A 22,500-nucleotide genomic window follows, 5' to 3' on the forward strand; every position below is an offset into this window, starting at 1 on the left:
CCCTCCTCTTTCCCCCCCTCCTCTTTCCCCCCTCCTCTTTCCCCCCTCCTCTTTCCCCCCCTCCTCTTTCCCCCCCTCCTCTTTCCCCCCCTCCTCTTTCCCCCCCTCCTCTTTCCTCCCCCCTCCTCTTCCCCCCCCTCCTCTTCCCCCCCCTCCTCTTCCCCCCCCTCCTCTTCCCCCCCCCTTCTTCCCCCGCCCTTCTTTCCCCCCCCCTTCTTTCCCCCCCCTTCTTTCCCCCCCCCCCTTCTTCCCCCCCCCCTTCTTCCCCCCCCCTTCTTCCCCCCCCCTTCTTCCCCTTCCCCCCCCCTTCTTTCCCCCCCCCCCTTCTTCCTTCCCCCCCCCCTCTTCCTTCCCCCCCCCTTCTTCCTTCCCCCCCCCTTCTTCCTTCCCCCCCCCTTCTTCCTTCCCCCCCCCCCTTCTTCCCCTCCCCCACCCCCGTGTCTGCGTGGGTTTCCTCCGGGTGCTCTGGTGTCTCTCTCCTTCCCCCACCCCCCCCCGTGGGTTTCCTCTGGTTCTCTTTCTCCCCCCCCCCCCCTCTTCCCTTCCCCCCCCCTCTTCCCTTCCCCCCCCTCTTCCCTTCCCCCCCTCTTCCCTTCCCCCCCCTCTTCCCTTCCCCCCCCCTCTTCCCTTCCCCCCCTCTTCCCTTCCCCCCCCCCTCTTCCCTTCCCCCCCCCCTCTTCCCTTCCCCCCCCCCTCTTCCTGTCCCCCCCCCCTCTTCCTTCCCCCCCCTCTTCCCTTCCCCCCCCCCTCTTCCCTTCCCCCCCCCTCTTCCCTTCCCCCCCCCCTCTTCCTTCCCCCCCCCCTCTTCCCTTCCCCCCCCTCTTCCCTTCCCCCCCCGTCTTCCCTTCCCCCCCTCTTCCTTTCCCCCCCTCTTCCCTTTCCCCCCTCTTCCCTTTCCCCCCTCTTCCCTTTCCCCCCCTCTTCCCTTTCCCCCCCTCTTCCCTTTCCCCCCCTCTTCCCCTTTCCCCCCCCTCTTCCCTTTCCCCCCCCTCTTCCTTTCCCCCCCCTCTTCCTTTCCCCCCCCTCTTCCCTTCCCCCCCTCTTCCCTTTCCCCCCCCTTCCCTCCCCCCCCTCTTCCCTTCCCCCCCTCTACCCTTCCCCCCCCCCTTCCCTTCCCCCCCCTCTCCCTTCCCCCCCCTCTTCCCTCCCCCCCCCGTCTTCCCTCCCCCCCCTCTTCCCTCCCCCCCCCTCTTCCCTCCCCCCCCTCTTCCCTCCCCCCCCTCTTCCCTTTCCCCCCCTCTTCCCTTCCCCCCCCTCTTCCCTTTCCCCCCCCCTTCCCTCCCCCCGTCTTCCCTTCCCCCCCTCTACCCTTCCCCCCCCCCCTTCCCTTCCCCCCCCCTTTCCCTTCCCCCCCCCTTCCTTCCCCCCCCTCTTCCCTCCCCCCCCTCTTCCCTCCCCCCTCTTCCCTCCCCCCCTCTTCCCTCCCCCCCCTCTTCCCTCCCCCCCCTCTTCCCTCCCCCCCCCTCTTCCCTCCCCCCCCTCTTCCCTCCCCCCCCTCTTCCCTCCCCCCCCCTCGTCCCTCCCCCCCCTCTTCCCTCCCCCCCCTCTTCCCTCCCCCCCTCTTCCCTTTCCCCCCCTCTTCCCTTCCCCCCCCTCTTCCCTTCCCCCCCTCTTCCCTTCCCCCCCCTCTTCCCTTCGCCCCCTTTCTCCCCCACCTCTTCCCTTTCTCCCCCCCCTCTTCCCTTTCTCCCCCCCCTCTTCCCTTTCTCCCCCCCTCTTCCCTTTCTTCCTCCCCCCCCTCTTCCTTTCTCCCCCCCCTTCCCTTTCTCCCCCCCCTCTTCCCTTTCTCCCCCCCCTCTTCCCTTTCTCCCCCCCCTCTTCCCTTTCTCCCCCCCCTCTTCCCTTTCTCCCCCCCCTCTTCCCTTTCTCCCCCCCTCCCCTTTCTCCCCCCCTCTTCCCTTTCTCCCCCCCTCTTCCCTTTCCCCCTCTTCCCTTTCCCCCCCTTCCCTTTCTCCCCCCCTCTTCCCTTTCCCCCCTCTTCCCTTTTCCCCCCCTCCTCTTCACCCCCTCTTTCCTTTCCCCCTCCTCTTCCCCCCCCTTCCCTTCCCCCCCTTCCCTTCCCCCCCTTCCCTTCCCGCCCCTTCCCTTCCCCCCCTTCCCTTCCCCCCCTTCCCTTCCCCCCCTTCCTTCCCCCCCCCTTCCCTTCCCCCCCCCTTCCCTTCCCCCCCCTTCCCTTCCCCCCCCTTCCCTTCCCCCCCCTTCCCTTCCCCCCCCTTCCCTTCCCCCCCTTCCCTTCCCCCCCCTTCCCTTCCCCCCCCTTCCCTTCCCCCCCTTTCCCCCCCCCTTCCCTCCCCCCCCTTCCCTTCCCCCCCTTCCCTTCCCCCCCTTCCCTGTCCCCCCCCCCCTTCCCTTCCCCCCCCCCTTCCCTTCCCCCCCCCTTCCTTCCCCCCCCCTTCCCTTCCCCCCCCCCTTCCCTTCCCCCCCCCCTTCCCTTCCCCCCCCCCCTTCCCTCCCCCCCCCCCCTTCCCTCCCCCCCCCCCCTTCCCTCCCCCCCCCCCCTTCCCTCCCCCACCCCTTCCCTCCCCCACCCCTTCCCTTCCCCCCCCCTTCCCTTCCCCCCCCCCTTCCCTTCCCCCCCCCCTTCCCTTCCCCCCCCCCTTCCCTTCCCCCCCCGCTTCCCTTCCCCCCCCCTTCCCTTCCCCCCCCCCTTCCCTTCCCCCCCCCCTTCCCTTCCCCCCCCCCTTCCCTTCCCCCCCCCCCCTTCCCTTCCCCCCCCCCCTTCCCTTCCCCCCCCCTTCCCTTCCCCCCCCCTTCCCTTCCCCCCCCCTTCCCTTCCCCCCCCCCCTTCCCTTCCCCCCCCCTTCCCTTCTCCCCCCGTTCCCTTCTCCCCCTTCCCTTCTCCCCCCTTCCCTTCCCCCCCCTTCCCTTCCCCCCCCTTCCCTTCCCCCCCCTTCCCTTCCCCCCCTTCCCTTCCCCCCCCTTCCCTTCCCCCCCCTTCCCTTCCTCCCCCCTTCCCTTCCCCCCCCCCTTCCCTTCCCCCCCTTCCCTTCCCCCCAACCCCCCTCTTCCCCTCCTCTCTCACTCCCCCCCTCCTTACTTCCTCCCCCGCTCCCTCTCTCCCTCCCGCCCTCCCCGCCCCCCCTCACTCCCCCCCTCCCCACCTCCCCCCCTCCTCCCCCCCCCTACTCCCCCCCTCCCCCCCCCTCCCTCCCCCCTCCCTCCCCCTCCCTCCCCCTCCCTCCCTCCCCCCCCCTCCCTCCCTCCCCCCTCTCCCCCTCCCTCCCTCCCTCCCTCCCTCCCTCCCCCTCCTCCCTCCCTCCCTCCCCCTCCTCCCTCCCCCCTCTCCCTCCCTCCCCCCTCTCCCTCCCTCCCCCCTCTCCCTCCCTCCCCCCCTCTCCCTCCCCTCCCCCCTCTCCCTCCCCCCTCACCCTCCCCCCTCACCCTCCCCCCTCACCCTCGCCCCCTATCCCTCCCCCCTCTCCCTCCCCCCTCTCCCTCCCCCCTCTCCCTCCCCCCTCTCTCCCCTCCCCCCCTCTCTCCCTCCCCCCCTCTCTCCTCCCCCCCTCTCTCCCTCTCCCCTCCCCCTCTCCCTCCCCTCCCCCTCTCTCCCTCCCCCCTCTCTCCCTCCCCCCTCCTTCCCTCCCCCCTCTCTCCCTCCCCCCCCTTCCCTCCCCCCCCTTCCCTCCCCCCCCTTCCCTCCCCCCCCTTCCCTCCCCCCCCTTCCTCCCCCCCCTTCCCTCCCCCCCCTTCCCCTCCCCCCCCTTCCCTTCCCCCCCCCTTCCCTTCCCCCCCTTCCCTTCCCCCCCTTCCCTTCCCCCCCCTTCCCTTCTCCCCCCCCCCTTCCCTTCCCCCCCTTCCCTTCCCCCCCTTCCCTTCCCCCCCTTCCCTTCCCCCCCTTCCCTTCCCCCCCCTTCCCTCCCCCCCCTTCCCCCCCCTTCCCTTCCCCCCCCTTCCCTTCCCCCCCCTTCCCTTCCCCCCCCCTTCCTTCCCCCCCTTCCCTTCCCCCCCCTTCCCTTCCCCCCCCTTCCCTTCTCCCCCCTTCCCTTCTCCCCCCCTTCCCTTCCCCCCCCTTCCCTTCCCCCCCTTCCCTCCCCCCCTTCCCTTCCCCCCCCTTCCCTTCCCCCCCGCCCTTCCCTTCCCCCCTTCCCTTCCCCCCAACCCCCCTCTTTCCCCCTCTTCCCCTCCTCTCTCACTCCCCCCCTCCTTACCTCCTCCCCCGCTCCCTCTCTCCCTCCCCCTCCCTCCCCCCTCCCTCCCCCCCTCCCCCCCCTCCCTCCCCCCTCCCTCCCTCCCTCCCCCCTCCCTCCCCCCTCCCTCCCTCCCTCCCCCCTCCCTCCCTCCCCCTCCCTCCCTCCCCCCTCTCCCTCCCTCCCCCTCTCCCTCCCCCCTCTCTCCCTCCCCCCCCTCTCCCTCCCCCCCCCCCTCTCCCTCCCCCCCCTCTCTCTCTCCCCCCCCCCTCTCTCCCTCCCCCCCCCTCTCTCTCCCTCCCCCCTCTCTCCCTCCCCCCTCTCTCCCTCCCCCTCCCCCTCGTCTCCCTCCCCCCTCTCTCCCTCCCCCCTCTCTCCCTCCCCCTCTCTCCCTCCCCCTCTCTCTCCCTCCCCCCTCTCTCCCTCCCCCCTCTCTCCCTCCCCCCTCTCTCCCTCCCCCCTCTCTCCTCCCCCCTCTCTCCTCCCCCCTCTCTCCCTCCCCCCTCTCTCCCTCCCCCCTCTCTCCCTCCCCCCTCTCTCCTCCCCCCCTCTCTCCCTCCCCCCTCTCTCCTCCCCCCCCTCTCTCCCTCCCCCCCTCTCGTCCCTCCCCCCCTCTCTCCCTCCCCCCTCTCTCCCTCCCCCCTCTCTCCCTCCCCCCTCTCTCTCCCTCAACCCCCTCCCTCTCCCTCAACCCCCTCCCTCCCCCCCTCCCTCCCCCCCCTCCCTCCCCCCCCTCCCTCCCCCCCTCCCTCCCCCCCCTCTCTCCCCCCCCCCTCTCTCCCTCCCCCCCCTCCCTCCCCCCCCCCCTCTCTCCCTCCCCCCCCTCTCTCCCTCCCCCCTCTCTCCCTCCCCCCTCTCTCCCTCCCCCCTCTCTCCCTACCCCCCTCTCTCCCTCCCCCCCTCTCTCCCTCCCCCTCTCTCTCCCTCCCCCCTCTCTCCTCCCCCCTCTCTCCCTCCCCCCTCTCTCCCTCCCCCCTCTCTCCCTCCCCCTCTCTCCCTCCTCCCCCCTCTCTCCCTCCCCCCTCTCTCCTCCCCCTCTCTCCCTCCCCCCTCTCTCCCTCCCCCCTCTCTCCCTCCCCCCCTCTCTCCCTCCCCCCTCTCTCCCCTCCCCCCTCTCTCCCTCCCCCCTCTCTCCCTCCCCCCTCTCTCCCTCCCCCCTCTCTCCCTCCCCCCTCTCTCCCTCCCCCCTCTCTCCCTCCCCCCTCTCTCCCTCCCCCCTCTCTCCCTCCCCCCTCTCTCCCTCCCCCCTCCTCCCTCCCCCCTCTCTCCCCTCCCCCCTCTCTCCTCCCCCCCTCTCTCCCCTGCCCCCCTCTCTCCCTCCCCCCTCTCTCCCTCCCCCCTCTCTCCCTCCCCCCTCTCTCCCTCCCCCCTCTCTCCCTCCCCCTCTCTCCCTCCCCCCTCTCCTCCCCCCTCTCTCCCCCCCCTCTCTCCCTCCCCCCCTCTCTCCCTCCCCCCCTCTCTCCCTCCCCCCCCTCTCTCTCCCTCCCCCCCTCTCTCCCTCCCCCCCCTCTCTCCCTCCCCCCCCCTCTCTCCCTCCCCCCCCTCTCTCCCTCCCCCCCTCTCTCTCCCTCCCCCCCTCTCTCCTCCCCCCCTCTCGTCCCTCCCCCCCCTCTCTCCCTCCCCCCCCTCTCTCCCTCCCCCCCCTCTCTCCCTCCCCCCCCCTCTCTCTCCCCCCCTCTCTCCCTCCCCCCCCTCTCTCCCTCCCCCCCCTCTCTCCCTCCCCCCCCTCTCTCCCTCCCCCCCCTCTCTCCCTCCCCCCCCTCTCTCCCTCCCCCCCCTCTCTCCCTCCCCCCCCTCTCTCCCTCCCCCCCCTCTCTCCCTCCCCCCCCTCTCTCTCCCTCCCCCCCCTCTCTCCTCCCCCCCCTCTCTCCCTCCCCCCCCTCTCTCCCTCCCCCCCCTCTCTCCCTCCCCCCCCTCTCCCTCCCCCCCCCTCTCTCCCTCCCCCCCCCTCTCTCCCTCCCCCCCCCTCTCTCCCTCCCCCCCCCTCTCTCCCTCCCCCCCCCTCTCTCCCTCCCCCCCCCTCTCTCCCTCCCCCCCTCTCTCCCTCCCCCCCTCTCTCCCTCCCCCCCCTCTCGTCCCTCCCTCCCCCCCCCTCTCTCCCTCCCCCCCCCTCTCCCTCCCCCCCTCTCTCCCTCCCCCCCCTCTCTCCCTCCCCCCCCCTCTCTCCCTCCCCCCCCCTCTCTCCCTCCCCCCCCCTCTCTCCCTCCCCCCCCTCTCTCCCTCCCCCCCCTCTCTCCCTCCCCCCCCCTCTCCCTCCCCCCCCCTCTCCCTCCCCCCCCCTCTCCCTCCCCCCCCTCTCCCTCCCCCCTCTCTCCCTCCCCCCCTCTCTCCCTCCCCCCTCTCCCTCCCCCTCTCTCCCTCCCCCTCGTCTCCTCCCCCTCTCCTTCCCCCCCCTCTCCCTCCCCCCCTCTCCCTCCCCCCCCCTCTCCCTCCCCCCTCCCCCCTCCCCGCCTCCCTTCCCCTCCCCGCCCTCCCTTCCCCTCCCCGCCTCCCTTCCCCTCCCCGCCTCCCTTCCCCTCCCCTCCCCTCCCCGCCTCCCTTCCCCTCCCCGCCTCCCTTCCCCTCCCGCCTCCCTTCCCCTCCCAGCCTCCCTTCCCCTCCCCGCCTCCCTCCCCCCTCTCCCTCCCCCCCTCTCCCTCCCCCCCTCTCCCTCCCTCCCCCCCCTCTCCTCCCCCCCCCTTTCCCTCCCCCTCTCTCCCTCCCCCTCTCTCCCTCCCCCTCTCTCCCTCTCCCCCTCTCTCCCTCCCCCTCTCTCCCTCCCCCTCTCTCCCTCCCCCTCTCTCCCTCCCCCTCTCTCCCTCCCCCCTCTCTCTCCCTCCCCCCTCTCTCCCTCCCCCCTCTCTCCCTCCCCCCCTCTCTCCCTCCCCCCCTCTCTCCCTCCCCCCCTCTCTCCCTCCCCCCCTCTCTCCCTCCCCCTCTCTCCCTCCCCCTCCCCCCCTCTCTCCCTCCCCCTCGCCCCCTCTCTTCCCTCCCCCTCTCTCCCTCCCCCCTCTCTCCTCCCCCTCTCTCCCTCCCCCTCTCTCCTCCCCCTCTCTCCCTCCCCCTCTCTCCCTCCCCCCTCTCTCCCCCCCCTCTCTCCCTCCCCCTCTCTCTCCCTCCCCCTCTCTCCCCCCCCCCTCTCTCCCCCCCCCTCTCTCCCTCCCCCCTCTCTCCCCCCCTCTCCCTCCCCCCCTCCTCCCTCCCCCCCCTCTCCTTCCCCCCCCCCTCTCCTTCCCCCCCCTCTCCTTCCCCCCCTCTCCTTCCCCCCCCTCTCCTTCCCCCCCTCTCCCTCCCCCCCTCTCCCTCCCCCCCTCTCCCTCCCCCCCTCTCCCTCCCCCCCTCTCCCTCCCCCCCTCTCCCTCCCCCCCTCTCCCTCCCCGCCTCCCTTCCCCTCCCCGCCTCCCTTCCCCTCCCCGCCTCCCTTCCCCTCCCCGCCTCCCTTCGCCTCCCTTCCCCTCCCCGCCTCCCTTCCCCTCCCCGCCTCCCTTCCCCTCCCCGCCTCCCTTCCCCTCCCAGCCTCCCTTCCCCTCCCCGCCTCCCTTCCCCCCTCCCTTCCCCCCCCTCCCTCCCTTCCCCCCTCCCTTCCCCCCCCTCCCTTCCCCCCCCCCTTTCCCCCCTCCCTTTCCCCCCCCTCCCTTTCCCCCCTCCCTTTTCCCCCCCTCCCTTTTCCCCCCCCTCCCTTTTCCCCCCCTCCCTTTTCCCCCCTCCCTTTTCCCCCCTCCCTTTTCCCCCCTCCCTTTTCCCCCCTCCCTTTTCCCCCCTCCCTTTCCCCCCCCTCCCTTTCCCCCCTCCCTTTCCCCCCCTCCCTTTCCCCCCCTCCCCTTCCCCCCCCCTTTTCCCCCCCTCCCTTTTCCCCCCCCTCCCTTTTCCCCCCTCCCTTTTCCCCCCCTCCCTTTTTCCCCCCCCTCCCTTTTCCCCCCCCTCCCTTTTCCCCCCCCTCCCTTTTCCCCCCCCCTCCCTTTTCCCCCCCCCTCCCTTTTCCCCCCCCTCCCTTTTCCCTCCCTTCCCCCCCTCCCTTCCCCCCCTCCCTTTCCCCCCCCCTTTCCCCCCCTCCCTTTCCCCCCTCCCTTTCCCCCCTCCCTTCCCCCCCTCCCTTTTCCCCCCCCTCCCTTTTCCCCCCCTCCCTTTTCCCCCCCTCCCTTTTCCCCCCCCTCCCTTTTCCCCCCCCTCCCTTTTCCCCCCCCTCCCTTTTCCCCCCCCTCCCTTTTCCCCCCCCTCCCTTTCCCCCCCTCCCTTTTCCCCCCCTCCCTTTTCCCCCCCTCCCTTTTCCCCCCCTCCCTTTTCCCCCCCCTCCCTTTTCCCCCCTCCCTTTTCCCCCCTCCCTTTTCCCCCCCTCCCTTTTCCCCCCCCTCCCTTTCCCCCCCCCCTCCCTTTCCCCCCCCCTCCCTTTCCCCCCCCCCTCCCTTTCCCCCCCCCCTCCCTTTCCCCCCCCCTCCCTTTCCCCCCCCCCTCCCTTTCCCCCCCCCCCTCCCTTTCCCCCCCCCTCCCTTTCCCCCCCCCTCCCTTTCCCCCCCCCCTCCCTTTCCCCCCCCCCTCCCTTTCCCCCCCCCTCCCTTTCCCCCCTCCTCCCTTTTCCCCCTGTAATGCGCAAGGTTACAGGGATAGGGCGGGGAGTGGGCCTAGGTGGAGTGCTCTTTCGGAGAGTTGGTGCAGACTTGAATGGCCAACTGGCCTCCTGCACTGTAGGAGTTATATGGAAGTTGAAAATTATACATCTCTAATCTACTGGGTCCTCTCTAGATATTTGAGGAAGCTTTATGGAAATGACCGGTATTGATTAAATGAAAAACAGGATAGTAAACCTTGCATATCAAAATGCTTAATTACATGCCTACAGTTCTAATTGAACAAAATGTGATTATAGTACATTTGGATTCAAATTTAACTTCCACTTGATGAACAAGGTTCAAATGTAAAAACTAGAATTCTGGCAAAAAAGCTTTAATATTTAGATATTAGACTAGTTTTACTTAAAACTATAACTCAAATTTTGTGGATGGTTACATCTGTTTTAATTTAGTGCACTCTGGCTGACTTTTACTTCAAGCTAAAAGCAGATATGGTCTTTTAAATTAGCTTCAAAGTCATAATTGAGATTGGGATATCTACCAAAAAATAAATTTGAGAGTACATTCCTTCCATTTTGATGAATTTACTTGAGTAGTCCTGCTAATGAACATGGGGGAAATATATAGTTTAATTACAGTAATTTAGAAGTGAAGATAAATTGGTGTTTTTTGGTATAGTGCGTTGATTTGCAATGTAAATCACTTGTATTGGGCTGAACCCTGTGTCCTGGTTTGACTGTCTTGATAAAAGTTCATTCTAACTCGTGTCTAATGTATTTTATTCTGAAAGCTTAAAGTTGTGCTAACATAAGTTCCCTGATCAATGAACTAAATAAATTGCATGAAGGAATACTGGGTTCAGTTACTGTTCAAGAGTTTAAACTTTAGTTATCAGCAAAAAAAATTTTTTTTAATTAATTGACTTATGGGATGTGGGTGTTGCTGGTTCGGCCAACATTTATTGCCCATCCCTAGTTGCCATTCAGAAGGTGATGGTGAGTTGCCTTCTTGAACTGTTGCAGTCCCTGAAGCGTAAATACGCCCACAATGCTCTTAGGGAGGGGGTTTCAGGATTTTAACCCAGCGACAGTGAAGGAACGGCGATAGATTTTCAAGTCGGGATGGTGAGTGACTTGGAGGGGAACCTCCGTGGTGGGGTTCCCAGGGATCTGCTGCTCTTGTCCTTCTAGATGGTAGTGGTCGTGGGTTTGGAAGGTGCTGCCTAAGGAATCTAGGCGAGTTCCTGCAGTGCATCTTGTGGAGGGTACACCCGGTTGCCACTGTCCCTCGGTGGTAAAAGGATTGAATGTTTGTGTAAGGGGTAGCAATCAAGCGGGCTGCTTTGTCCTGGATGGTGTCAAGCTTCATGAGTGCTGTTGGAGCTGTACTAATCCAGGTAAGTGGAGAGTATTTCATTACGCTCCTGACTTGTGCCTTGTAGATAGTGGACAGGCTTTGGGGGAATCAGGAGGTGAGTTACTCGTAGGATTCCCAGTCTTTGACCTGCTCTGGTAGCCACAGTATTAATACAGCTAGTCCAGTTCAGTTTCTGATCAATGGTAACCACCAGGATGTTGATTGTGCACAGTAACTCCAGATATCATCAAACTCTGGTTAATTTATATTTTCTGCACCCATAATTAATTCTGCTAATACGTTCTTAAACGACTGTAACATGTGAAACATGGATTATTCTTCATGCATTTCATTTGGGAATAATGGCCTTGCTTACATCATTGCTTAGGCAAACTGCAAACATTATAAATGGGGTACACTATTAATATTACCGACTATCAGGATCTGCTCCTAGTACAAAAAAAAAATTCTGAAGAAGAAAAATTCTAGTATGCTGTTTTTTCAGTGCCTATCAAAATAATGACATCACTGAATTTGAGAAGATTCTGAAAACCAATCACAGTAACATCATGGATGACCCCTTCATAAGGGAACACATAGAAGGTATGGTTCAAATATATATGTAACATGTTAAGCAAAGTGTTTGTATGCATGTATTTGAAAAGTCTAATCTGTTTGTGAACATTACTTTTTCAAAGTATGTATGTTGCAAGAACTGGTATGGCATATTACAGCAAAAAACTTTAATGTACCGAGGCAATTTCTGAAAACAAGAGCACACCCTTTAGCGTCCTACAGTGTAGTACACTTATGAAATATGTCTCAGTGTTTCATTGATATTCTTCCCAGCAATTTATTAGATATATTTTGTACACATGCAGTTTATAGTAATGTAACTGTTCAATTCTAGTGCTGATCAAATAGCAAAGATTGGGACTTCATCCCTTAATAATGCATAGAGGTACTGTAAAAGTACAGTAAATAAATACTTCTTCTGCTATTTCTCACACACTGGAGGACCATGACCAAGCTGGATTAGTTCTGTAGAAATCATTTAATGAACTTTCTTTTTAAAATGTGAATCATGTGGGCAGCGCAGTGGTCAGCATTGCTGTCTCACGGCGCCGAGGTCCCAGGTTCGATCCCGGCTCTGGGTCACTGTCCGTGTGGAGTTTGCACATTCTCCCCATGTCTGCATGTGTTTCGCCCCCACAACCCAAAGATGTGCAGGATAAGTAGATTGGCCATGCTAAATTGCCCTTAATTGGAAAAAATGAATTGGGTACGCTAAATTTATTTTTTTAAATGTGAATCATGACATCACAATGGGAGACTAACACAAGTTCAGAAAATTTTGCAGATACAAAGTTCACATATTCTCCCACTTCTCCCTTCCCACAATATAGCCCAACATTCCTAATCTTTTCAAAAACTTGTGCCTCATGGTATCACGATTCTTTGACTTTTACGGTTGAGGCCCTCCAACTTTTTTTTTTTTTAGGGCTGCATAATCATAGCTTTTAGTCATTTCTTTCTTTTACATCTAACATATATAAGTTGTTTTGAATACCTTTTCAAATCACATCTTTCAGGATGAGTTGAATTGAATCTGTTTAAACTTAAGGACATTCAGATAAGTTAATATGATTTTTACGCCCAAAAGGTAAGCAAATGGCAACTTGCATTTGTAGTGTTTTTTAACATGGAAAATATCCCAAAATGTTTACCAGTAGCAGTATCAGACAAGTTGCACTGAGCCAAAGAAGGAGTTATTAAAAAGGGTGGACAAGCAAACATCAGGGTAGTCAACTCTGGAGGTCAAAAAAAAGATAGCCTTGCATTTATATAGCATCTTTCACAACCACTGAATGTTTCAAAATACTTTAGTCAATTGAGTATTTGAAGTGTACTCACTTTTGTATTTGTGCACAGCAAGCTCCCACAAACAGCAATGTGATAATGACCAAATAATCTGTATTTGTGAGTTTGATTGATGGATGACTATTGGCTAGGAGAAATCGTGTTTTGGAATCTTTTGTATCCACCCAAGGGAGCTGAAAGATGGCATCTCTGGCAGTGCAGCACTCCTTTAGTCATACTGGGGCAAGTCTTTATTTTTGAACTTGTTTCCCAGAATGGGGGTGAACTCGGAACCTTCTGTAGACATGCACGAGGATTTCAGCAGCAGATAGGCAGAGGCAAGCTATGTTACAAAAGCGGAATGCGTTTTTGTGATGGTTAGGGTATTGGGTTGACCGCATTGCTAAGGGGCAAAAAGGGCACTGGATATGTGAAAAGTCTCACTGAATTTGAGACATTGACCAAGGAGGGAATTGGAACTGATAGTGAGGGAAGAGTTTGGAGTGTGGTGTGGCGATGAAGACAATGTTTCAGTCATCCCATATTTAACTGTAAAAACTTGAGATTAATCAGGCACTGGATGTCAAAAACGTAGTCTGATTTTAAAAAGGGCAATGGAAAGGTTGAAAGGTGTTGGAGAGTAAAGCAGGTGTCATCAGTGTACACGTTGAAGCTGGATCATGTCACTGTGGGCTGCATGAAGGTGAGAAAGAGTAAGATGGGGTGTAGGCAAAGATTGATCCTTGGTTGTCTCCATAGGTAACAATGCAGGGCTATTAGCTTGTATTGTTCTGGTGATGCTTTGGACAGGTTTAAGTGGGATAACCACAGGTAGACCCACTGGGCTGGGCAATGGAGTAAAATATGATTGACCTTGCCAGAGGTTCATAGAGGTCAAGGACAAGGATAAATAATACACCTGTCTAGGAGAATTCAGTTTGTAATTTTGATCAGGGCCATTGTAGTGCTTATGGCAGGGTGGGAGCTGTGCTGCTGTGTACATACGCCAAATGGACTGCATGGTTCAACACGGCAGTTCACTACCACTTTCTTGAGAGCAAATAGGGATGGACAACAAATGCTGGCGTTGCCAGCAGTGCCCACATCCCACGAAGAAATGAAATAAAAATCTGATTGAAGAGAAATGTGGAGTTGCACGAAAGATGGAAATGGATTTGAGAAGTAACAACAGATTCAGGGACGGCACAGTGGTTAGCAATGCTGCCTTACCGGGTTCAATTCCAACCTTTGGTGACTGGAGTTTGCACGTTCTCCCCGTGTTTGCGTGGGTTTCCTCAGGGTGCTCCAGTTTCCTCCCACAGTCCAAAGATGTACAGGTTAGATGGATTGGCTATGATCAATGCACGGGATTACGGATTACAGGGATAAGATGGGTCGGTGGGGTGCTCTTTTGGAGGGCTGGTACAGACTCAATGGACCAAATGGCTACCTGCACTGTAGGGATTCTATGATCTAATTCTGAAGTGGAAAAGGAGGTTGGAAATGGGATTATGATTTTAAAGGTCAGAGGCGAAGGGGGGAGGGGGGCCTTGATGGAAGCTTTGAAAGGGAGGAAGACAGTTCTTGAGCAGAGGGAATCATTTACAATGTTAGCCTGATTGTGGGCCAAAAAGGGGGGAGTTAGGTAGGCAACGATTTATCAAGATCTGGGCCAGTAGCAGAAAGCGTGTCTTGTCGACAAGGTAAACTCCAGAACATCGGGATTAATAGAGATAGTCTAGGGAACAACAGTAGTTCAGGGTTAGGTTGGGATTAAACATGCAGGTTGTTTTTATTCGTCAGCAAGGAGAGGGAGTACTGAGCGAGGGGCAGTGGAACAGGTGTTCTTAATATTGCAGACAAAGAGCTCCACGCACATACTTTTGGAGTGCACAACACTGAAAGATCTAGGGAAATGGTTGGTACTACGGTTACTTTTACTTTAGAAAATATGTAATAAGAGGTTTTGGCAGAGAAAAGCAACAGTGGTTACTGTGATCCTCACAGATCTGATGATGCATGAGTAAACTAATTATTAGCCAGCTGTACTTAAGTTTGTATCCCATGATAGAGTTCTACGTGTTTCCTGGAGTTTCAAGCAGAAATGGGTGGATCTCTCGTTCAGAGGTTGTTATAGGCACACATCTAAAAAGATGTTTCCATCAGTGTCCATCATTCTTCGATCACATTTGAGTGACACATTTTGAAATGAAATGAAAAACGCTTATTGTCACAAGTAGGCTTCAAATGAAGTTACTGTGAAAAGCCCCTAGTCGCCACATTCCAGCGCCTGTTCGGGGAGGCTGTTACGGGAATCGAACCATGCTGCTGGCCTGCCTTGGTCTGCTTTCAAAGCCAGCGATTTAGCCCTGTGTTTGGAAGGAAATGTTTCCGATGAAAGTCATTTAGAAAATGGGAGCAGGCGTAGGCCATCTGGCCCTTTGAGCCTTCACCGCCATTCGTTATGAGCACTGCTAAAGATCCAACTTAGTAACCTGTTCCTGCTTTCCCCCTTTCCTTTGATACTTTTAACCCCAAGAACTATATTTAACTCCTTGAAAACCTACAATATTTTGGCCTCAACTGCCTTCTATGGCAGCAAATTCCACAGGCTCACCACTTTCTGGGTGAAGAAATTTCTCCTCCAAATCATAGAAGCCCTACAGTGCAGAAGGAAGCTATTCAGCCCATCGAGTATGCACCTACTCTCCGAAAGAGCATCCTACCTAAGCCCACTCCCCCGCCCTATCGCTGTAACTCCATCTAACCTTTGGACACTAAGGGGCAATCTAGCATGGCCAATCCACCTAACCTGCACATCTTTGGACTGTGGGAAGAAACCGGAGCATCTGGAAGAAACCCACGTTGACACAAGGAGAATTCTCGTATGTAGATACATAGAAGATAGGAGCAGGCGGAGGCCTTTTGGCCCTTCGAGCCTGCTCCGCCTTTCATCACGATCATGGCTGATCATCCAACTCAATAGCCTAATCCTGCTTTCTCCCCATAGCCTTTGATCCCATTCTCCTCCAGTGCTATATCCAGCCACCCCTTGAATATATTCAAAGTTTTAGCACCAACTACTTCCTGTGGTAATGAATTCCACAGGCTCACCACTCTTTGTGTGAAGAAATGTCTCCTTATCTCTGTCCGAAATGGTTTACCCTGAATCTTCAGACTGACCCCTGGTTCTGGACACACCCATCATTGGTAACATCTTCCCTGTATCTACCCTGTCTAGTCCAGTTAGAATTTTATAAGTCTCTATGAGATCACCCCACATTCTTCTGAACTCCAGCGAGATCAATCCCAATCTACTCAATCTCTCCTCATATGACAGTCCCCGGATCCCTGGAATCAGTCTGGTAAACCTTCTCTGCACCCCCTCGAGAACATCCTTCCTCCGAGAAGGAGATCAAAACTGCACACAACACTCCAAGTGTGGCCTCACCAAGGCCCTGTACAATTGCAGCAACACATCCCTGCTTCTATACTCAAAATCTCTCGCAATGAAGGCCAACATACCATTAGCCTTCTTTACCGCCTGCTGCACCTGCATGCTTACCTTCAGCGATATGGTGCACAAGGACACCCAAGTCCCGCTGCATACTCCACTCTCCTAATTTACAACCATTCAGGTAGTAATCTGCCTTCCTGTTTTTGCTTCCAAAGTGAATAACCTCACACTTATCCAAATTATACTGCATCTGCCATTGATTTGCCCACTCGCCCAACCTGTCCAGATCTTGCCGTAGGATCTGCATCCTCGTCACAATTTACCCTCCCACCTAATTTGATATCATCTGCAAACTTTGAGATGTTACATTTTGTTCCCTCATTCAAATCATTTATATATATATATATATATATATATTGTGAATAGCTGGGGTCTCAGCACCGATCCCTGTGGTACCCCACTAGTTACTGCCTGCCAATTTGAAAAGGACCCATTAATCCCTACTCTTTGTTTCCTCTCTGCCAATGTTTTCTATCCACCTCAATATCCACCTCAATCCCACGCGCTTTAATTTTGCACAATAATCTCTTATGTGTCTTTGTCAAAACGCCTTCTGAAAGTCCAAATATACCACATCGACTGGCTCCCCCTTGTCAACTGTACTGGTCACCTCTTCAAAGAATTCCAACAGATTTGTCAAGCATGATTTTCCCTTCATAAATCCATGCTGACTCTGACTGATCCTGCCACTGCTTTCTAAATGTTCTGCTATAAAGTCCTTGATAATGGATTCAAGCATTTTCCCCACTACCGATGTTAGGCTTACTGGTCTATAATTCCCTGCTTTCTCTCTACCTCCCTTTTTGAATATTTGAATATCAGTCCTAAATGGTTTACCCCGTATCCTTAGTCTTGGACACCGAGTCCTGGAGTCCCCCGCCATCAGCAAATCCCCCACCATCAGCAACATCCTTCCTGCATCTACCCTGTCTAGTCCTGTTAGAATTTTGTAGGTTTCTATGAAATCTCAACTCCCCCACCACCACCGCCACACTTATTCTTCTAAACTCTAGTGAATATAATCCTGACTGACTCAATCACTCCTCAAAACGTCAATCCTGCCATCCCAGGAATCAGTCGTGTAAATATCAAGAAACCATTCATCACTATGCTGAAAAGTTGAAGATGATTTTTACGGCACCTGGACTGGTTTCCACGTCATGTCCAAATGAACAGAGCTTAACCACTGTTCTTGTTGTTACAGCAGGAATTGAGTACCCAGACACCTGGGAAATAAACTGGAGTGTGCACATCTTGAGCAACTTGTGTTTCATTATTCTGTGCTTTTAAATTTAAGCTTTTCTAACTCTCCTATAGCTGAATCGGTTTATGTGCTGGTTTATGGAACTGAACCACATAGGATGAGATATTTCAATGTTTTGTCCTAGTTTTACTCAGTCAGATCAGTAATACAGATGTGCAATATCAGAGGACTAAAAGCAGAAAATGCTGAAAATACAGGTTGTCAGTCTGAATTGTTGACCCTATGTTCCCGTTTCCACAGATGTTCAATGTTTCCAGCATTTTCTGTTTATTTTTAAAATTTCCAAATTTATGGTTTATTTTATTGTTCAATATCCCACAGCTAGAAAGGGGTGAATTGTAGTTCTTCTGATTGGTGCACCATATAATTATTGAATTTCACATATACACACAATTTTAGTTCCCTTATTGCACTGCACGTGCTCACTTTGTGCTGTATCTGCTCACTATTTGTCCAGCTACCTCAAAAACCTAGGTCTTACTTTTGTACTGAAATTCATAGATTTCATAGAATTTCCAGTGCAGAAGGAAGCCATTTGGCCCATCGAGTCTGCACCGGCCCTTACAAAAAGCACCCTACTCAAGCCCATGTATCTACCCTATCCCAGTAAGCCCCACTTAACCTTTTTCTACTAAGGGCAATTTAGCATGGCCAATCCACCTAACCCGCACATCTTTGGACTGGGGGAGGAAACCGGAACACCCGGAGGAAACCCACGTATACACGGGGAGAACGTGCAGACTCCGCACAGACAGTGACCCAAGCTGGGAATCGAACCTGGGACCCTGGAGCTGTGAAGCAACTGTGCTGACCACTATGCTACCATGCTGCCCCTCTTATCCGTGTGGAAAACAGACTAAATATGTATTGTACAGAACAAAGTTCTTTGATAAAATAGTCATTTTGTAAGCTACAGTAAATTATAAAGCTGTACAATGTAACATGAAATTCAGAAGCCAATGTCCAATAGCCTGTTTACTGTTGATAGTGAGGTCATACTGCCCAAACAAGTGCAATTACTTTTGTGTGTATTCTTTGTTCTAAAAGTTAGGACATTTTGTGATAATGGATTCTTTTTTTTCATAGAGCTACTGAGGAATATCAGAACTCAAGTCCTGATAAAATTAATAAAGCCTTACACTAGGATACATATACCATTTATTTCAAAGGTGAGATCACATTTTACTGTCAACGTTAACTTTACTTCATTTTCGTTTGAAACAGAAGTCTAGGTTGAATACCTTCTGATTTGGTGCTCAGTCATCTATATTTCAGCCTTTGAATTAATTATCTCTGGTCATGGGTATTAGACCAATGTAATTTTTTACCAAGCCAATTTAAAATAAATTAGTGCTAACCAAATGTAAAACGTTTTTATAGAGATTGGAAATTTGACATCGGATTTTGTGGTTGCTATAGAGTATAAATACTGAATAATTGGCAAACTGGGCAATTGAATGATGGAAAAGAGACAACAAAGATCACCTAGACGGTGTTGGCTGATCATGTCATGAAGCAGTGGAAAGTATTTGGATCATCTCTTATTCTAATCGTCGAGCAGCTTTGGAAGAGGGTGTTGAAAATGTTTGCATGTTGTCTGAAAGGAAGCACATGAGGCTATTAATAGGATGAAATGAGTTGAATTAGAATCTAATCCATGCTATCTTTATTTCCCCATTTGATTCTTTACACTTTTAACAATCGTCTCCATTTAATTCTGCAGTCCTTTCCAAATGGTCCACGCATAAATCAAACTTCGATTGATCAGCAAGTCAAACATTGACATCCAATTAATTTTCATAGGGAAGTGTAAAACTTTCTGTATTCTCTTATTTATTTTTATTAATCTTGTTTTTCCCCCCCACCCAGGAGTTGAACATAGATGTAGCTGATGTAGAAAGCTTGTTGGTGCAGTGCATATTGGACAAGTATGTTCTATTTTTGTAAAAATAAAAGACTTGCATCTCTGTCGTGCTTTTAACTATCTCTAGACGTGTAGTTACTGTTGTAATGCGGCAGCTAATTTGTGCTCCCAAGCCCTGAAAACAGCAACCAGATGTACTGCTTTCTGTGATGTTTGTTTATTGAGGGATAAATACAGCCATGACTCCAGGGAGAACTCCCCTCCTTGACTTCGAAATGGTGCCTCAGAATTGTTACATCGACCTTAGCAGGCTGTTAAAGCTTTACTTAATGCTTCATCCAAAAAATGGTATCTCTGACAGTGCAGTGCTCAAGCCCTGGAGTCTGAAGTGGCACTTGAACTCAGAATCTTGTGCTTCAGAGGCAAACATGCTCCCAACTGAGCTATAGCTGATACTCAAGATAACTTCCTGGCTCCCCAACATCGGATTTAAGGGGATACCCTAAAGATGCACTGGGGATTCCCTCTCTTAAGGTCCCAGGTAAGGGTTTACATGGCAATTTTTCAGAAGTGTCAACTTCCCCGAGACAGTTGCATTGGGAACCATCCGACAAAGCGAGCTAACTTTGTATGGTTCAGCCAGCGTTAACACGATTGGTTACTCTGAAAGAGTTACGAGAAATAAAAGGACTTCTAACTTCAGCGCAACCATCTTAAAGACTCAGACCACTCCCCACACGGGATTCCCCCCACCCTCCTGAGCCCCCAGGGGACTTTGATTCGGCTAGACATCCCCTTGATTCAATCCAACCCTCCGCCCACTAAACCCATCCACTTACCTTTTCCCTGGCCTGAGTCAGGAAGGTTGGGTGAGACAGGCATGGTGTGGGTAGGTGGATATGGAGTGGCAAAGATGTTATCCAGCAATGTCCGTTTTCTTGAGGTGCCGCACAAGACTGCTATAGACTATTGGTTACAAATAATAAGAACGTAATAATATTTCTCTGTTTTCAAATTAGTAACATTTTATTTACACCTATTGATTGCCTGGAAGTTCACAGAAGGCAGAGCTGTAGTGGTATTGTCACTGGACTAGTAACCGAGAAACCCAGGGCTTAATGTCCTGGGGATCCAGGTTCAAGTCCCACCATGGCAGATGGTGAAATTTGAATTCAATAAATGATGATCATGAAACCATTGTTTCGATTGTTGTAAAAACCTGCTGGTTTGCTCTTGTCCTTTTGGGGAAAGACAACTGCCATCCTCGCCTAGTCTGGCCTACATGTGACTCCAGGTCCACAGCAATGTAGTTGATTCTTAAATGCCCTCTCAAATGGCCTAGCAAGCCACTCAGTTCAAGGGCAATTAGCGATGGACATTAAATGCTTACCCAGGCTGCAACATCCAAATCCCATGAATTTTTTTTTCTTTTAATAAACTTAGAGTGCCCAATTCATTTTTTTCCCAATTAAGGGGCAATTTAGCCTGGCCAATCCACCTACCCTGCACATCTTTGGGTTGAGTTTGGGAGTGAGACCCACGCCGACACTAGGAGAATGTGCAAACTCCACATGGACAGTGACCCAGGGCCGAGATCAAACCCAGGTCCTCGACACCGTGAGACAGCTGTGCTAACCACTGTATCCTGTGAATGAATAGAAAATGTCAATCTATGCCTATTCCATTTAATTTATTAACTTGAACACTAACATGCTTCATAATATAGTTATCATTAAAATGTCACCAGTATTTTAACAATGTTCAATTCAATCTACTGAAAAATGTTTCATTTTGTTTCCAGTACTATTCATGGTCGGATTGATCAAGTCAACCAATTGCTGGAATTGGATCATCAGAAAAGAGGCGGGGCTCGATATACTGCATTAGATAAATGGACCAATCAGCTTAATACACTCAACCAAGCTGTTGTCAGCAAATTGGCTTGATGCAATTTAGGCTTCTGCAATAATACAATAAGGAAAAGATGCAGTGATGTAAACCTTAAAAACTGAGAATGGCTGAACTGCTGTTGGTTGGCCCTGAAAACTACCAGAGCTATGGCAGAAGTGCTTTTTGATCAACTGGTTTGTGTTTTGTTGCTGCATTTGTCCCAAGACACAGCTTTAATCTGAAGAAAACCAAACTGCTACAGGATTTGTGGTGTATTAACAATGTGCCCTCCATCACAAGGGAAATGACAGAGAGCTGTTTGTGTCAAAATTTTAAACAGTTTCTTCTCTTTGGTGATACCTAAATATTTTAGCAGGAGAGAGCCTCTAACTGAAATGTTAAACAAGACCTGCAATAATTTAAAATGTGTACCAGTTTTTGGAGATACATTCTTTCATGTACGATTTGGCATGATTGCATCATTCTGCAAAATGTTTTGTCAACTTCCAAATTATGTGGCCCATGAGTTCGCTGTACCTGCAGTGTAGAAAAACTTTTTAGACAGGAACCTTCTTCTGTGGCACACTGTCACATTAGGTTTGAAGCAGCAAAATAAAATGCAGCTCAAATTGGAAATGCTGTAATTTTGGAGTGCTTCCATTTGTTTCTTTTTCATTCTCCACAATTCAAATGAAAAGCATACACATGTTCCATTTCTTTGGCCCCGGTAGATCTGCTGCACATGCTTTCAAATATAGTGTTAATTCAGGAATTCAATTGGCTTCTCAAAGTTTACATTTTATGATGCGTTTCAATGTAATACGTTAACTAGCCTAGTACACAGAACTGAAAGCACATCATTTGATAGTTTAATGCGGGACGTGTGGGTGTTGTGTGCCATAGTACAAGTTCAATCTTTGCAAAGCTTTAATTGGCTGAAGCTTATTTAACTGCAATTATTCTTAATGGTGCTGCCTGTGTGAATAGTCAAAATACAGCACTTTGATTTTGGAATTGGAGTATGGCTTTGTTTTTTTTTTTAAAAATATGTCTTATTATTGATGAAATAGAAAAAATAAACTAGTTGACACAAGCTTCCACAACCCAACATGTTGTTACCCCTGAATTTAATGGCCGAACCTTGAATTATTCTGTTTCCTAGTTAACATTGTTGCCTGTGTTTGTCAGTTTAAAAATTATTCTGATTAATCTTAATGTGCCCATTTGTTCCTTGATTGTGTCCTGCACGAATAATTACCATTTTATATTCACATTTGAGGTTTTCATTTTTCTTTTCTTTTTCCCTGAACATTTCACTCTTTTCATTGCATGCTTTGGCCTATTTAAAATTTAGGGTCCTTTTCAAAAGCAAAGTTTTAATTCTAATGTTGAACAGTGCTAAGCATGATGTATGCTGCTGTTAATTTTATTTATGCAATTGGCATTCCTGTTTTGATGATTTGACGGAAGATAAATGTACATGATTATAAATTCAGATAGTTTATATATGATGTAGTAAAGTTACAAATGAATTTATTATACTTAATGTATTTCGGAACATGCTTGAAAGTAAACTTTCTATAAAGACAGCAGAGTACTAATCTGCAGCTATCTAAACATTTCAGATGTAGATCACTACATTTATATTTTGTATTTAAAAGTTTTAATTTATAGTTTGCAACAAGAAGTAATATGCCCAAGCTGAAAGTTTTTCTAGTCTTTTCAGCAACATTAAAATTTATAATTTTATATTGAATGTTTAACTTTGTATTAATATTCCAGCTAAGTAACTTTTTTTACACAAAGCGCAAAGTATGCGGTGGACTTAACCATGAAAAATTGAATTCAATCTCCCACAATTTTTAATTTGTTTTAAACTTTCACTTCCATTAAATCAAAGCTACTAAAATGGATTTGGTACTTTTTTTTGCCTTTTGCAAGTTTTGCTTATTTTTAGGTGAGAGCTGCCATCTAGGAATATAAGCAGAACTTGCAAAAGAGTAAGTTGCAGCATCTGGTATCTTTGAAGTAGGAATGATGGGCCTACAGTAAAGAACCTCCAAAGCTGGAAAAGA

At 53.0% G+C, this 22,500-nt stretch overlaps 1 protein-coding gene and 1 long non-coding RNA gene across 7 annotated transcripts in view; one reads left to right on the forward strand and one right to left on the reverse strand.

Annotated features, from left to right (window-relative positions):
• cops2 (COP9 signalosome subunit 2) overlaps nucleotides 1-22,174 on the forward strand; it is a 62,903-nt gene extending 40,729 nt beyond the window's left edge. For all 6 annotated transcript variants that reach the window (XM_072470686.1, XM_072470688.1, XM_072470687.1 and 3 more), the window contains 4 exons: nucleotides 10,536-10,633; nucleotides 17,758-17,840; nucleotides 18,541-18,599; nucleotides 20,337-22,174. In XM_072470686.1, coding sequence (XP_072326787.1) covers nucleotides 10,536-10,633; nucleotides 17,758-17,840; nucleotides 18,541-18,599; nucleotides 20,337-20,481 — 385 coding nt within the window. In that variant the 3' untranslated portion in view covers nucleotides 20,482-22,174. The remainder of the gene's footprint in view (nucleotides 1-10,535; nucleotides 10,634-17,757; nucleotides 17,841-18,540; nucleotides 18,600-20,336) is intronic.
• Nucleotides 17,834-22,500, reverse strand: part of LOC140387507 (uncharacterized) — an 89,894-nt gene continuing 85,227 nt past the window's right edge. Inside the window, exons 2-3 of the long non-coding RNA XR_011933887.1 lie at nucleotides 19,375-19,501; nucleotides 17,834-18,268 (exon numbers count right to left, since the gene is read on the reverse strand). This is a non-coding gene — a long non-coding RNA (uncharacterized lncRNA). The remainder of the gene's footprint in view (nucleotides 18,269-19,374; nucleotides 19,502-22,500) is intronic.

The sequence above is a fragment of the Scyliorhinus torazame genome, chromosome 12 (assembly GCF_047496885.1).
Source record: "Scyliorhinus torazame isolate Kashiwa2021f chromosome 12, sScyTor2.1, whole genome shotgun sequence".
Lineage (NCBI taxonomy): Eukaryota > Metazoa > Chordata > Chondrichthyes > Carcharhiniformes > Scyliorhinidae > Scyliorhinus > Scyliorhinus torazame.